Below are 15,828 nucleotides of genomic sequence, written 5' to 3'. Positions count from 1 at the left end.
CATTTGTCTGATACGGTGGCTGATTAGAATTTGTTTCTTGAATAGTAAAACCACGGCTTAAAGTAAAGCGGAAAGGATAAACAGCCTTTTATTCTGCATAAAACTCAGAAAGTGGCCATTTTGATTTCAAGCTGGTTTTTCTGTCATTTATTTACACCAGAAGAATAGAAAATTGGATTAATTTTTAATAGTACTTCTCAAACAACATATAGATCTTCACAGAGTTTTACTGTCTTGATCACTCAGGACATAAATTTTGTTGACAAAGGGAGGCTCTGAAGGTATTTTCTTTCTCCTAGGAGAAAGGAATTTTCTAGAACAGAAACTGGTACTAGACAAATCACAAGTTAAGAATAAAAGTATCTCTTTTTCATAGATTATATTGTTAGAACTTATTCCTCACGGTGAACTCTGAAAGTTCATAAGAGCTTTATGTATCTCTGAATGATCTGGATTAAAAACATAAAGAGTAAGAAAACCTGAATGGTGATGCCCAGAATCAACCTTTATTCCCCGCTTTGGATCCTGATCTAGCACAGCTATGCAGTGTATTTGGACTGCCTATCTTTACCATATTTACAGTTCTATATTTTTCTAATGCCTCTGCAGCAGTGCAGAATTGCAATTCTGGAAGAGGCCAATGGACTGACCAGCATGTGACATATGTTTAACACAGACTGACGATACGTTACCACCCTGAAAAAGAGCCTGAATTTCTAAGGATAACACTTAGCTCTTTCTGAAAAGCAAACCCTTCTAAGAGCGTTTCAAGTGGGCCACCAAAAGCCTAGTACACGCTACTGAGTCATTTAGAAAAACGTTATAAACTCGAAAGTGTTAGACACAAAGGTGAGGGAGATGCGCTCCACCAGCACCCCAGGACAGTTTGAAAGCCATTACCAGCTAATGGCTCTCTAGTGGTCTCCAGGAATTCAATCAGTGGTCTCCCTTCACATGCTGTATCTGGAAAAGCCACAACTCTATTAGGGACATATTAAGCAATTTGTGGTCGAGGGGGTCCCTAGCCCCAGCCTGGGGTCTACAACCCCCACCTCTGCCCTTCTGGCTGCTCACTGCTGACTTGCACTGAGATCTGTATTTAGGAGGGGTTTTATTTGCATGCAGCCTGATACCTACAGTTCTCTCATTATGGTTCATCACCCCTTTTTGACAGGGTAGGAATAGCAAAGGAGCTACTGTGCAGCATCAGAGCTCAGAGCCAAGTGCCTGGCTGTCCCATGTGCTCGGCACCAGGGTCCCTTTGCAGAGCACCACAGATCCTCCAGCAGCACGTGTCATCTTTACAAACCATGACGCAGCAGAGCACTGCGCACTTCACCACTGGCCCCAAATACTCCAAAAATTAACATCTGAATAACTTCTACCAACGGCAGCACTGGAAATCTATTGGAGCGGCACAACTTCCGAGATGAAAGCAAAAGTACATGTTTGGAGAGCCAAGGCAATGTAACGTAAATACTGGGTACGCGCTGTTACATGTCATTTTGCAGAGCAACATGCGAAGGGCACATGAATCATCAGTGAGAGAACAACCCTGGCACCTACCCCAGAAATACCTCAGTCAGCACTCAGCAGGAAAGAAAAGATCAGAAAAAGAAATCCCAGAATCCTAAACGGAGCTTCAGCTCCTGCAGAAAGATACACTTAACAGTGTTCATCTCTTTGGAAAATAGAGGTACTGTATCCAAGATACAGCACCGCTAACATTTTCCACATGGCTAGGGATGGATTGGTGAGTGGCCTTCTCATAAACAACAGCATCTCTACGTGTCAGCTGTCGGAAAAATAAGGACATGATGCATTTTTGCTCTCTGTTCTCATAAACCCCCAATATTAATTCAGACAGGGGAGAAGAAAGTCATCAAGTTTATTTCAAACCAGATTATGCCACGTTCAGCCACGCTGTGTGTGGACACACCACAGTAGCCTCCTCGCCCAGCATGCCAGAGTGTGAAGAACAATCCTTTTATATCCACAGCATGACTTGGCCAACTTTAAAACGCAACAACTAAAAACTCCAACGTCCTTCTGTCAGTTTAACTGCTAATTTGCAATGGATTTGGTTACACTTCCCGTTTAAGGCAAGTTCTCCTCGAGTGCTGGCTAAGAAATCTTGGGCAAGAGGATGTAGCAACCACCAAAGGATTAAAAAAAAAATAAAAATTTAAAAAAAAAAAAAAATCTTACCCACAGCTTTAGAGAAGGAGGCAGGAGCTCTCCTGGTGGCCCCTGGCTCTGCACTGAAGGGTGGCAGCAGCCCTGCAATCTCAGGGTGTCCTGCTGCAGAGGGCTGGGGTTCACCCAAGGCTAGACAGAAGCTGTGGTGAGGGTAGCAGGCCAGCCTGGGCAGCAAGGAGCAAGAGCGAGACAGTTCCCTCCTTTCCCTGCCATCTTCTGCCTCTGAGAATGACTCAGGAGTTGGTGAGGCACAAAGGATGCCATTCTCCATGAGAGCATGAAGAGAGGCTCATCCACTGTCAGGATGAGGAGCACCTCTTGATATAGATTCAGATCACAAACTTCCTGATCCTGATGATCTGCCAGGGTTTCCTCAAGAGATGGCTGGATTACTACAGTTCTGCTTCCTGGGCCATGGGCAGGGGCTCTCTAGGGCCATCCTGCCCCACCAACTTGCCTTAAAACCCTTCCACAGGTCTCAAAAAAGACAAAGGGAGAAGGATATAAAGTTTTAGAAGTTTCTGCAAAGCAATCTGCTAACTGAGCTTTATGAAACACATGGGAACAGACTTAGAACTTACTCGGGTCTTTAAAACTGGTGAAGTTGTGTGGCTTGTTAAAAGCAATGTCAGGACCATAATTAATCAGGATACAAGTACACTTGTGGTTTGGGAAGAGTCCTCTCAACTCAGTCCCCCACTAGCTCACCCCTTTGTGTCCCCACTCACTCACAACTGCACTTCAAAGCAGTCTTTTCCCTCACCTCACTTTGCTGCTGCAGCAAGACAAGGATCTGCATCACTCAGCTCCTGGTCCCTGTGGCTACCACTGTGCAAAGTGCTGTCTGCACATTAAAGCACTAAACTAGTGTAACATATCTATTGCAGACCTTTATCAGAAATGCCATTTAGGTAGATATCAGATATGAAAGAATAACCAAAACTTATTACTTTTCTTCCTGTGTGTACTGCAGTTAGTCACACAGAAGAAGTGCTCCTTTCAGCATGGCCTAAGCTGGACACAAATCTGCTCATAGATCCACTCAAAAGATCAGTTTTAGGCTAGGAATAAACCACCAGGTAAAATAAAATCAGGAACGGCTTCACTGCACTGATCCAAACAACCAGCAATCATTCCCAGCCTTCTGCTCATGTTTCCAGGCCCTGACTGCAGGCTCACGGCCTGAGGAAGGACACGAGGTACAACTGCAAGGTGGCAGCAATTGAAAGAGCAGGAAGGCTTGCTTTAGCTGAACAAGCAAGCCAGAAAGAAGGGAACTGGAGCTCACTGCTCCTGTGAAATCCAGCAGAGATATCATGGAGAAACAGAACTAAAGCATGTGAAGTGTGTAAGAGGGAGAGGCAGCGGCAAAAGCAGCAGCCCAGAGGGATGGCCTGCAGCAGTAGAGCTCCAAGGCGTTACCAAGCGAACCCTCTGGCCTTGCATGCCCAGAGACATCTGACACAGCCAGAGCAACCTGACAGCCCTGGGCAGACACGGAGGATGCCTGGGAGGCTGGTGGCAAACACTGATGCTGAGCACAAGACAGGGAGTGGGGTGGGGAGGGGTAAGCCCTGACACGTGTGCTGGGCCCACACAGCTGCCAGGCACCGCCATGGCGGGGACGGCCCAGGGCGATTCCAGCCCCGAGCAACGGGTTCTGGCGTTGCTAACAACCCAAGCGATGGGTTCCATGGGCACCAAGGATGGAACCGAGGCGTCTCCAAGCGACAATTGTGGTGTCACCTGCCCTGACCGCTCGTACCTGGGCACGGAATCTGAGCCAGCCAGCCTGTGCAAGGACTCCAGCCGAGCAGGACGCGAGGTGTGGAGTGCCAGGCCTTGGAGCTGGCAGTGAGCTGAGAGTTGGTCACAGCACTCAGTCATTCACTCCAGAGCCATTAAAGGACATTCCCCGGCCATGCCAGGTTCAGGCAGCCGGGGCTTGAGGAAGGTGCGCTCACAGCAGCCGAGGTGAGCTGGACAGGGACATGCCACCCTGGGGAGCTGGGAGGGTTTCCTTCCTGAGACCTGAGTATCCCTTCCTCCCCTCCCTGGGCCCATCAGTGACTGTTGTGTCTCTTGCCCTTCCCCAGCATGGAAGGCACTGCTGCAGAAGCAGCAAGGGGGAGTAGCTCACCATCCCAAGATCCCCCCAGCCCACTGCAACACAGGGGCAGCACAGACACAGAGGTGAAGGACCGCTGTCCCATCTGTCTGGACAGCTGGAGTGAGCCCAGCTTTGTGATGCCATGCCTGCACTGCTTCTGCTATGCCTGCATCCTGCGGTGGGCCAACAACAAAACCCGGTGCCCCCTGTGCAAGCGGAAGATGACCACCATCCTGCACTCAGTGCGGGCAGATGATGATTTTGAGGAGCATGCCATCATTCCACCCATGATAACACCAGTAGTCATCCCAGCAATAAGAGCTCACAGAGAGCCAGATGCTCCCAACCTCCATCACCTTGGAGCACATCAACAGTGGGAGACAGCGGGAGACGTCCAGCATTTCGTAGGCGGCTTCCCGCTCCCAAACTGGATGAGCTGTTTCTCTGCCAACTCAGCAATACAGCAGACCCTGTACTCATGGTTCTGTCAGAGCTTGGAGATGCTGTTTGAAACATCAACATCCAGAGCCCAGCACAGACATGTCCCTGAGCCGCAGCATTGCGGGGAGGATCACCGCCTGCCACCACGCACCCAGGGTGCCACAGGGCAAGAGGACAGCTCATCATCTCTTACCCCAGGTCCAGCAAGATCCAGTGGGGATGAGATGCCTAGCACCTCATCTAGTGCCAATGGTTGGGGTCCAAAGACACAGCCCTCTGCTTCCACCACCATCCATGTGGAACAAGAGCCCCAGGAGGAACCAGAGAAGCTTTGCCCAGGCACTCCTAATTCCATAAAGGGCAGTGATCCTTCAACTGGGGGACCACAGCGACCACTAAAAAGGAGGGCCAGCAGCCCCAAAGGCTCTCCAGCTCGCAAGAGGCCACGTCACTGAGACTGGAGGGTGCCTCCATAAATCAGTTTCACTTGCTGCCAAGGAGTCATTATTGAAATCGCAGAATATGCTGATCCATCACAGTCATTGAGCCCAACTCCTGGCCCTGCAGAGGAGACCGAAGAAACCCACCATGTACCTGACAGAATTGTTAAAATGCTTCCTAACTCAGACAGGCTCAATGCTATGACTTGTTCCAGTGATCAACCACCCTCTGGGTGAAAACAGTTTTTCCTGCTATCCAACCTAAACCTCCCCAACAGCTTCACATAATTTCCTTGAGTTCTGCTACTGGTCCTTTGCTTCTCCTCATAAGAATGCTGAAGATTATAACAAAGTCTCACCTCAGTCTCCTTGAGGCTGAATAATAGTTAATATATAGTTATGTATAGGTAAGATAGTTTGATAGATACATAGTAACATAGATAGATAGGTACATAGTAACATATTCACACAGTTTTCAAAATAAATGAATTTTTCTTCCAAAACTTTGTAATTGGAGTGTTTTCTATGCATTTGTAATGCATATAGAAGTACAAACAGCAGCATTTGCCACCTCTTTTTACCCATTTTTCACCACTGGACAAAAGACACCAAGCATATTTAAACAAATACACAAAATATCAATATGCAAAAGGGCCTCCCCTCCCTGACAGAACTCCTTTGCTGTTTATTTTTTCCAGAGTTATGTAGTGCACCAAGCAGCCTCTGCCAAAACCCCTGAGGACACTAAATACATCGCCAAAAGGGCAAAATAAGGAGGATCTAAAGCAATAGTACTTATCTACAAAGCAACCTAACTGAACTTTATGGGTTGGTCTCTACTCACAACTGCACTTCAAAGCAGCCTTTCCCCCCACATCCCTTTTCAGCTATGGTAAGACAAGACAAAGACCTGCATCACTCAGCTCCTGGTCCCTTGTGGGTACCACTGTGGCACGTGCTCCCTGCACATTAAAGCACTAACTAGTTTCACACATTTGTTGCAGAGTTTCACCAGAAATGCCATTTAGGTATCTATCAGAGAGGAAAGAATAAACAAAACTTATTTTCTTCCTCTGTGTGCTATGGTTGGTCACAGGGGAGAAGTGCTCCTTCCAGCACAGCCTAGACTGGGCAGAAATCTGTTCATGGATTCACTCAAAAGACCTGCTTCAGGCTAGGAACAAAAAACCAGATAAAATCAGAGGATTTTATTTAAAATCTAAGAAGGGACATGCATGGTGTTGGGGGACACAGAGCAGCTGCTGCCATACCCCAAAGCCAAGGCTGGCTGAGGTTAGTGAGGCTCCTGCCTTCACATACATCAGTGGGTTATTTTAGAAGAGAAAGAGACAGGTTTGTGGTGATGTTGCCCTTGGGCTTCTGGGATTTTGTTTGTTTGTTTTTTTTTTTAATAATTTAGCAAGTTATGCCTCCATATAACATGTGAAGGTGATTTGATGTGGTAATTACCTATTACATTTGACAAGGTAATTAATGTAGCAAAATACCACTGTACAATGTAGAAATGTAGTTAACTATCATTAAAATGTGTCTGCTTAGCAAAGCTGTTCTGTTCATAAAAAGAAGGGGTGGAAAACTCTCAACAGAACATATTCTGTTATCTGAAGAGTATAGAGACCTTCATCTTCAGCTATGTTCCTGCTCAAATAGCAGGAAACAGCAAGACCAGAGAACTCTAAAAACTAATAAAATGGGAAGCATCTTCCAGGAGCAGTAGAGAACTACACAGATATCTTTAACAGCTCAGCTAGAAGTGCCTCAGACTTTGATGTCAACATCTGCTTACAGCTCAAGAATAAAATATCCTTGAAAACTGTTTTCTTTTCAAAAATTCCCCTCCAACGTGTCAGGTATATCAACCTGCAATGAAAGGTTGCATTGCTCTTGGAAAATGAAAACCAACAGCATCACTGAGATGCTCAGAAATTTTCAATCATTTTCAATGCTCTGATGACTTTGTCTCTACATGAAGCCATCTGAGCATGCAATGACGTACAGGAGAAGTCAAAGATGCATTTACAAAGCTAAAGACAACCTAACAGGAACAAAGTAAATATTGTAAATATTATTAGCATTAAATAGCAAAAAATAGTCCCAAGTACAGAATATATTCAGATCATGTACTTGGGTCTACAGAAAATAAAAATACATTCTTGACTGAAATGCCCAAAACCAAACAAAAAACCTTCACTGGTTACACCCAAACCTTCCCTAAGTTATCAAGCAGCAGGATTAGCACCTGCTTCCAGCCTGGATTTCTAATACTGCTGTTTTCACATTCAAATGTCTTAAATAGTTTATGGTTTAAAATAATCTCGAAGACAATGTACATCTGTTTGCACAGACAGACTAACAAAGAATGAGAAAACAACACAAGCACCCACATATCAAACACAAGTGATTTAGAAGCAAAGGTATCCAATCTGTGATGCCATATTTAAGAGTTTCCTATCCTTATTTTAGGGACAGTATCCTTAGTAACCTTTTAAGAAGAAAAAATATACTCTCTTCTGAAATCATCTTCATTGCCAAAGGAACCCTTGCAAACACAGCAGGGATCTGCTGGCTGAAAGTATTTTTAAGTAGCTCTGCCTCTGCACTAGAGGTATTTCCATGGCAGTAACCACTACATACACCAGGAAAACTCTTCAATCCTCCCAAACAAAAATGAAGGCTTTCATGATGACTACCAAGGAGTACCCAAGCTAATCAAATCTCCTCCCACCCTTAATTCACAGTAATTTAGAAAACTACTTTCAGAGGAGGAAGGTCCCCAAAGAAACCCTTAGGAGAACATTAATTACACAGATGCAACCCACTTCATCTCGTTCCTCTGCTACAGGGGACAAGGCTCACATTGGGACATACATGGTCCTGAGAGACTGGGTTAAAAATAATCTGCAAGGATGTTTTTCCAGCAGTTTCCTTACCCATTTCACAAGAGAATACTTGTTTAGGGTATACTTGAATGGCTCGTGACCCAGCTCCGGGGTGCACCTTGTGACAACAGACAGACCTCCATGCCCAGCAAAACAATGGATGTCACCAGGGGTTTCATTAAGGCAACTGAGCCACATTCAGGGTGCCCCCTCTTGCCCTTGTGCACCTTCCCCAGCCTCCCCACATCCAGGATGCCAGCGAGACAACTGCCAAGAGAAACATGATCCTGGCTCCTTTCACACCCAAGCACGAAGTAGCAGATGGGAGAAAAACCTCCCCTTTCTACAGGTTCTTCTATTACTAATAGTTCTGATTTTATTACGTGGAGGTGAGAAACAAAACCAGACATTTGACTGCACTGAGGGGGAAAAAAAAAGAATAAGAAAATAAAAGGAGTGCCCTCTGTGGGGGACACACATTTGAATGATTCAACAGGCTACAAAGTCTTGAACAGAGCAACTGCCAACCTCTTATTTGGAGAGGGAAAGCCATCCAGGTGCAGTAGCACTGGAGACAGGAGCACAACTAAGGGCTGAGATCGGATGAGTTGAAAGACCCTTCCCAGCTGGTATTTCTCTTGTGAGAGAAAAAAAAACACCCAATAACTGCAGAACACCTGTAAAATCACCATGCTGGGGAACCTGAGCTCCCCACAACTGCCCAACAAAAACATACTGGTCACTTGGAGTAATCTGAAGTCCAGGTTGCTGGAGATAATGTCAGTATCTCTGGTCCAGACCCATTTGCACTGGTGATGCAAAAGGCTCGAGAATCGTAAGTTCATTGGACAGTGGGTGCTTGAAGGTGAAAGTTGGAAAAGCATCTGTCTTATCAACATTTAGAAAAAATTAAACCATATTCACTTAATAGAATAAGGAAGAAAATAATACTTTAGGGTGGCTGCAACTTTATCTAGGAGTTCCTATGCACTCACAAAAATGTATAAATTAACACTATTTTCTCATTATTGAAATACTGAACTCTTAATTCTCTTTCTCACAAACCCTATTTTGTATACACAAGGAAGCAGTGCTACCATTTGCACTCTCTCCTCTTCTTACATGTTTTTACCCATTGCTTTAGACAAAAAAAAACCCACCCTGAAAATGCCACCACACTTGAATCTATCACCAACACTTTAAGGGTCACATAGGACAATCCCAGAAAGCCACTGAGAAGTTCACAGAGCTCCACAACACTTCATATTTTACAGAAAGAGCCTCTTGTATATTGAACGGAGATGAAAACAAAAGTCATTCCTTACATTTTTTTCATAAGGGTAAAAATGCTTCACACATATAATTAAGTTACACATGGAGAGATGTTTTTCTTCAGTACTTTAATTATTCATCAGGTATAGCATTGTTTTACTGTGTGAAATGTTTGATATACAGAAAAGCTTATTCTTTCAGAAGTATAATTTCAGCCTCTGTTCAATTATATTCTTCCTAGCAGTAGCTAAAGAGAGCCTTGCAAATGTTGTTTTCAGGCAGTGAGAAAATTCAGACTTGCACCTCTCCCCTTTGCTCCCCTCCTGAGCCTTAACTATGTTGTTTTCTCACAATTAATTATTTAGGTGGTTCCAGTAACAATATATGATTACTGCTGTACAGTCTCACAGACATGAGTTGAGCAGCGATACAATTTATCGCTGTTTGTTTCATCTAGGACTTGTACTGTGTGAGAAAAGAAAATTTCCTTCAACTCAAAACTTGCTTAAACTTCGCAATTCAGCATTTCAGAGTTATTTTTTTTCAGGACGTAACCAGCAATAAAAGATTGCTATAAATATGTTCTCCCCATATTTGTGAACTGCATAAATACACTTTAATGGTGGTAATTGAAATTTGAATAGGATGCCAACACCTGAGGCAGACTGACGCGACATTTAATTTATACAATTAAATATGAGGGTGGGGAAACACTAAACAAACAATGTTTGTTACTTGTATGTTTCACATGAGACCTGTTTTCTCAGTTTATCTGTCCTGGGTTGGTTGGGTTTGGCAGGGTAATATCTCATGGAGAAGAGAATTAGTCCCTGGCAGGTCTGGCACAAGGGGAACAGAGAGATGCTTGCCATGAGCAGGAACCCACCCACTCAGGCACAGGGACCTCAGGAGAGGGAATCATCCCTTCATGGATTCACAGCACAAACCCAGCAGCAAAAAGTCATTTTACACTGTGCAAGTTTGACCACCAGCTAACCAAGTGCAAGGTGGTACTTCAATTCCCTCCATCCAACGGGCCCCAGGTCAGACCCTATACAAGTCCTGTTCATAAAGACTCAAAAAGTGCATTCCTGCCTACATACATCATGGAATTAAATGTGGAAGAAGCCAGATATGTAACACATAAAATATAACTGAACTGGGGAAGCAATTGCAGCATTTTTAAGTACTTTGTTCTACTGCAACACACACCAGCACAGAACAAAGTCAGTTCCAACTTTTCTGGCAGAGGGGGCAGAGAGGGAGATGTTACAGCCCAACATGCTAAAGCTGAGCAGATTCAGATCCTCTCTTCCCACCAGGAACATCCCCTCTTTAAATAAACTATTCCTGGTAATCTGTTTAGTCAATGCTTTGTGTTTCTGTCTGCACACTGATTCATCAGAGCACACCAAAGGATCTCTGCCATACGATAAATGCAGAACACAGAGTGAATAGTGCCCAACTAGAGCGCCTGTCACTACTGAACTCACAACTACTCTATAAAGGAAATGTGACCAAAAAAAAAGCAAAAATGCAAGAAAGGAGGAAAGAAGTCTGTTTTCTAAATTGTCATGAGTGTAATTTCACCCTTCATATATGAGTGCAGAGAACTCAGTCAAAGTAAGACAGAGGGCATGTGTGCACATACACATGCAAACCAGTGCAAATGCAGATATTAGCAATATGGGATTGTTTTAATGCATATCAAATCACCCAGTGAGGGGTTTTTCTCTTTCTGAATCTGCACTCTATGGCCCATCAGCATTGCATCAGCTTTTAATATAACTGGGATTACAAATCAGGTGTCTCCCTGGGTAGTACTGTGACTCTGGAAAAAGCAGGTGCTATTTCCAAACACGCATATGGGCAACCATTACAATATGAAATATGCACATGGTGATGGGCAAGGTGGAACGGGAGGGGAATGTAATAATCTGAGACAAAACAGGGGCAGAGCTCACGGAAACCAGTTCATACCAATGAGACGAGTTGAACAAACCCTGGGCTTGCCTTGTAAGGCACCGTTGAGCAAACCAGCCTTTAGACATGAAGAGTGAAAACAGACAGGTTTTATCAATGCCAAAAGTAAAAGTTGCATGACCTTTCCAGGAAGGAGGATTTTGATGCAGAGCTCTTGCAGGACAAGATACAATCTGTAGGTTTGAAGAGATGCTGTGGCCACACACACTACAACTGTGCTGCGTTCCCGTGTGACTTGCTCTGGTGTATAAGGGCTTTCACAGATGTTGAAATTCAGCCATCTCACAAACCTGAATTCCACCAAAGCACAATGCTCCACAGAAAGCACTCTCAAAGCCAGAAGGATCTCCTGCCTCCCCAAGAGCACCCCTTCTTAGGGTTACACATCACCCATCCCTCTCTATCATGGGCTAGAGGACCACATCCTCACAGTGAACAAAACCCATCCATTTGAAGGACCCTTGTTGCTCCTTCTCCAGAGCACGCTTCCACCTCGTTATCAAGAAAGTTAATAACACAGCTGAGCTCATGGAATCAGCATCATCAGTGAGATTCATCGGCAGGCAATAAACTCAAATAAATTAAACGGAATGAAAATGAAATGTATCAACTCCAGCCATTATTTTACCGCAAAACACCTTTAATCCACCGTTTTAATTCTACCTCCAGTTGTGCCTTAAATATGTATCCACAGCACATTATTTTTCTTAGGATTATTTTTGTCTTTGCATCTTTCCTGAAAAATGAAGTCTCATCTTGTTTAATCCTTATCATATAAATACATTCAGTTTTATTACCAATAACTACACACTAATCCTGTTTGGATAATTTATCAATGTTTCCAGACTTCAAAAACATAAAAAGGTATCATCTCATTTTTCACTATTAGCATCAATTTAAAAGACATTTTATATTTTATTTTAAAAGCCGATTGACCTGCTTACTAAAAGAAGCTTGAGATTTTTTTCCTTTCACTTTCTTTGCTATAAACTTAAGTAATGGTATCTGTAGGCTAGTGCTGTGTTATTAATTTAAAATACAGATAAACCCCCTCAAAAAAAAAGACAGACAGTGCTTTACCTTCAAACACACTTACTGCAGAACTAAGCCTGTGTTCCAGCAACTTTCCCCAGCTACAACAGAGTCAAAAGCTCCCCAAGAACGCAGAACAACCAAACTTGAGAAATAGTGTTAAGTTTATTAAACTGGAAGGTAACTGTTGACACATACTTGCTTTCAAGGGGTCCTTGGCAAGAAAGTGGCAGCAGTTACAACAAATTAACAGCGTACAATAAAAGCGCCATAAACATGCAGCATACATAATAAATCCAATCAAGTCTACAAGTCTCACAGATAAAAATGACAAATAGCCACTGTCTGGGAAAATAAAAAAATATACATTTCTCAAACACTGCTGTTCATCATTACAACATGTTTTTTCCCCTAAATCTAAAATACAAATTAAGTGATTTTAATATGAACAGCACTGTACATAATATATTTACTTTCCAGCCTCTCCCCTCCTTCCCCCTCCCTTCTTTTCCAGCTTGCGAAACCAGGGAAACTCCTTCAGCAAAGCTTTCTTTGGGCTGATTTGCTTTTTAAAGATCTGTGCTGTGTTCCCACTGTTTATACAGATGTGATCTGATTGATGCTCAGCAAAACACAACGAGCATCCCTGAACTGACAGAACACAAATACCACCGCACTTACAGCGGCTGTTGCTCCATAATTTACTGGCTGGCTGCATTAATTTCCTGCATCTAATCTGTTTCTAATTCTAGCTGCTGAGTTTGGGATCTGAAATTTGCAGCCAATACGGGGCATTTCAAAGTTTGAGCAGCGTGCACCGAATTTCAGCTCGGAAGAAGAGGCCACCCCAAAAGGGAGCAAACAGAGGTGAATCAGGGTCCGTTCAGCATCTGGATATCTTTATTGCCAGATTTAAGAGCCCTTCTTGCTAGCGAGTAGCAACTTGGCAAGGTGCAGCTTGGAAGCCTCTGCCTGCTCTACCTGCATCAATATTCCAAAAGGAGCTGCCACAGTGGGAAGATTCTCATAGGAGAGGGAAGATTAACAAGCTCTCATGCAAGAATAATTAAAAAACTAAATATATAAAGTGCTTCAACTGCACAAACTCCTCCTTGTTAATCAAAGGGGGGAAACAAAAGACTTCCTTAAATATCACGTATATGGTAAGTGTAATAACAGAAGTAAATTACAACAATTACAAGTCATTAAAGAGAGTAATTAAAAATAACTGTTTAGATAACAATGACTTTCTTGAAATCCTCATAACAGAGGTTCAAATTTTTAATCACTTTTCTGCAATAACTCGCATAACTTCAGAATAATTGCAGATTTTTAATTTTTATATACTGAAAGAGCATAAAAGTGAAACCCATAAATTATATACTAACTCCAGCTGTTAAATGTTGGCATTTTGTCTTTAAAAAAAAAAAAAAAAAGTTCAAAATCTGTTTCCTTAAACCAAGGAAATGTGGAAAAAGGCCATCCTGCCAGTGGAAACATTCAACAGCAGAAAGCTCACGCTGCGGTTTCTTGCCGAGGCAGCAAACTTCTCTAAAAGGGAAGTTACTGCCAACTCAAATACTGTTTGCTTTCACACCCAAGAACAAACTGTGTGCATGGTGAAGGCTTCCTGAGGGCTCAATGCAGCTGGAGCATGCTGAATAAAGGTAACTAATGTCAAAGCTACTGTAAACTTGTTCTCATTTTTCTATCAGCAAGTTCTCATCAATGAAAACAAGGCTATTATTCCTCCATCCTTCCTTTAAAAAAAAAATAAAAAAAAGACCAAGAGTGAAATGAACTTTTATTTTTATTTACCCTCATTTTATTCCTCCAGTTTATGGCTTAGGGCATTTTCTTGCTGCTGTTTCTAAGCAGACAAACTTGTTTTCAAAACTTTCCCCTGCCCTTTTGGAGGACAGGTCAAGCTCAACTTCATGAGCACAATAAAGATGAATTTCCAGGGCCGAACACAATATGCAACAAGGTTCCTCTCCCTGAGCAGGAAATGCAGAGGGAGGGTTCCAGTGCAACTTGACAAATTAGAGCCAGAAAGCCATGCCAAAGCAAACACCATTACTGGGAGGGCTCTGCTGGAGCACAGATGACAGTTGGATGGGTGTCCTGTCCCAGCCACGGTCACGCTACCGTTACGCAAGGCGGGCGCGCGGCTCCTCACCCCGCGCTCGTGTGGAGCTGGGCAACCACTGCTTCCCTGGGGCAGGTCCAGGTACTGCCTCCCCGTCTGCTGCACGCCCTGCCAGAAGGGCTATCCTTCTCAAAATCATGCCTAGGAGAGATTATTCCCTCCTCGAGAGTGTGCCTGGAAGTTGAAAGCCCAAACTAGTGCATTTAAAGAACAGGGATTTTTCCCCTTGCTCATCAAAGAAACCTGAGAAAGTGCGGCTATTGTGACAGCGTAAGATAATAGCAGTTTCATTGACGGTTCCACTTTGAAATCAATAGTTATATTATTTTGAAATACAATGAAGGAAGGAATTAAGATTCTTGTAACATCTAAGAAAAAACTAAACATTATCAAATCCTGCCTTCCCTCTTCTAGCCAGCTGGCATACCCAGAATCAAACACAGTTAATCATTTAAAGGAAGAATCCTTTTCAAAGTAGAAAATCACACCGTTTATTCCAGAACTCCTACTCAATACTATTTTTTTCTGTGTACTAGTGCCTAACACAACACACTGAAATGGCATAAGGCATAAATGCATCTTTATGAAAGAAACCATGAGACTGAGTGAGCGGCCGAGTCTACTCAGGAGTCAACTCTTCCTCCAGCTGAGCTCAAGATGGGGCTGAGGTGGAGTTACCACCACCCTGACCTTACCCACCTTAATGCACCCACACAGCTGTGCAAAGTTCCCAGTCACCTTTCTTCTGATCATTTCACCACAAAAAAAAGGGTAAGAAACCAAAGTTATGACACAAAACATTAAGCATTAACCCCACCCTGCACACAGACTGAAAAAAGCTAATCTTTCATTTCGAAGACGGAAAAGATAAAAACTGGTCAGCCCTCCTCTGATAGCAGAGCTGCAAAATAAAGATGCTTCTCGCCAGGCCCCTGCGATGATTGATGCTGCAGCCTCTCCCTCCTCCATCACTCCCTACCTTGTCTGGTCACTGGTGGAAAACCAGGCAGCCACGGACACACAGGCGGATCTTGCACCTTCTCAGGCCGCAATCCTCCCGTGCCAGGCTGCTGCCAATGTCCTTGCAGCCGCCGGAAAACAGGCCACAAGGTTCAAGTTAACTGCAGAGCGTTACTACACTGAACATCTGGTCATGAATGAACGGATTGCCCACTAACTCTCAGCGTTGGGCAGCTGATGAAAAATTCAACATTTTCCTTGTTGGCACAGTTGTTTTGGAGAATTCTCTAGAGCTTCCTGAATTATATTAAGAAAATTTCACTGCAGCAATCTATATCTGTG

At 43.6% G+C, this 15,828-nt stretch overlaps 2 protein-coding genes across 33 annotated transcripts in view; one reads left to right on the top strand and one right to left on the bottom strand.

Annotated features, from left to right (window-relative positions):
• Positions 1-15,828, bottom strand: part of FOXP1 (forkhead box P1) — a 378,502-nt gene that overhangs the window by 249,835 nt on the left and 112,839 nt on the right. For 4 of the 32 annotated variants that reach the window (XM_086846824.1, XM_086846845.1, XM_086846848.1 and 1 more), the window contains exon 1: positions 3,965-4,276. The exons of 26 other annotated variants lie outside the window; for them this stretch is intronic. The gene's annotated coding sequence lies outside the window, so the exon portion shown is untranslated. Of the gene's footprint in view, positions 1-3,964; positions 4,474-15,828 lie in introns of those variants that run through there. 2 more of the 32 variants (XM_086846830.1, XM_086846856.1) reach the window with 2 other exon arrangements.
• Positions 3,989-5,693, top strand: LOC111934962 (uncharacterized). The gene is made up of 2 exons (XM_023935130.2): positions 3,989-4,173; positions 4,296-5,693. The coding sequence occupies exons 1-2, from the start codon at positions 4,121-4,123 to the stop codon at positions 5,203-5,205; spliced, it is 963 nt and encodes a 320-aa protein (XP_023790898.2). The 5' UTR covers positions 3,989-4,120; the 3' UTR covers positions 5,206-5,693.

Source organism: Cyanistes caeruleus, chromosome 11 (genome assembly GCF_971803275.1).
Source record: "Cyanistes caeruleus chromosome 11, bCyaCae1.hap1.1, whole genome shotgun sequence".
Classification (NCBI taxonomy): Eukaryota; Metazoa; Chordata; class Aves; order Passeriformes; family Paridae; genus Cyanistes; species Cyanistes caeruleus.
Note: the sequence above shows the minus strand (reverse complement) of the source record. Positions and strands in the feature narration are given on the sequence as shown.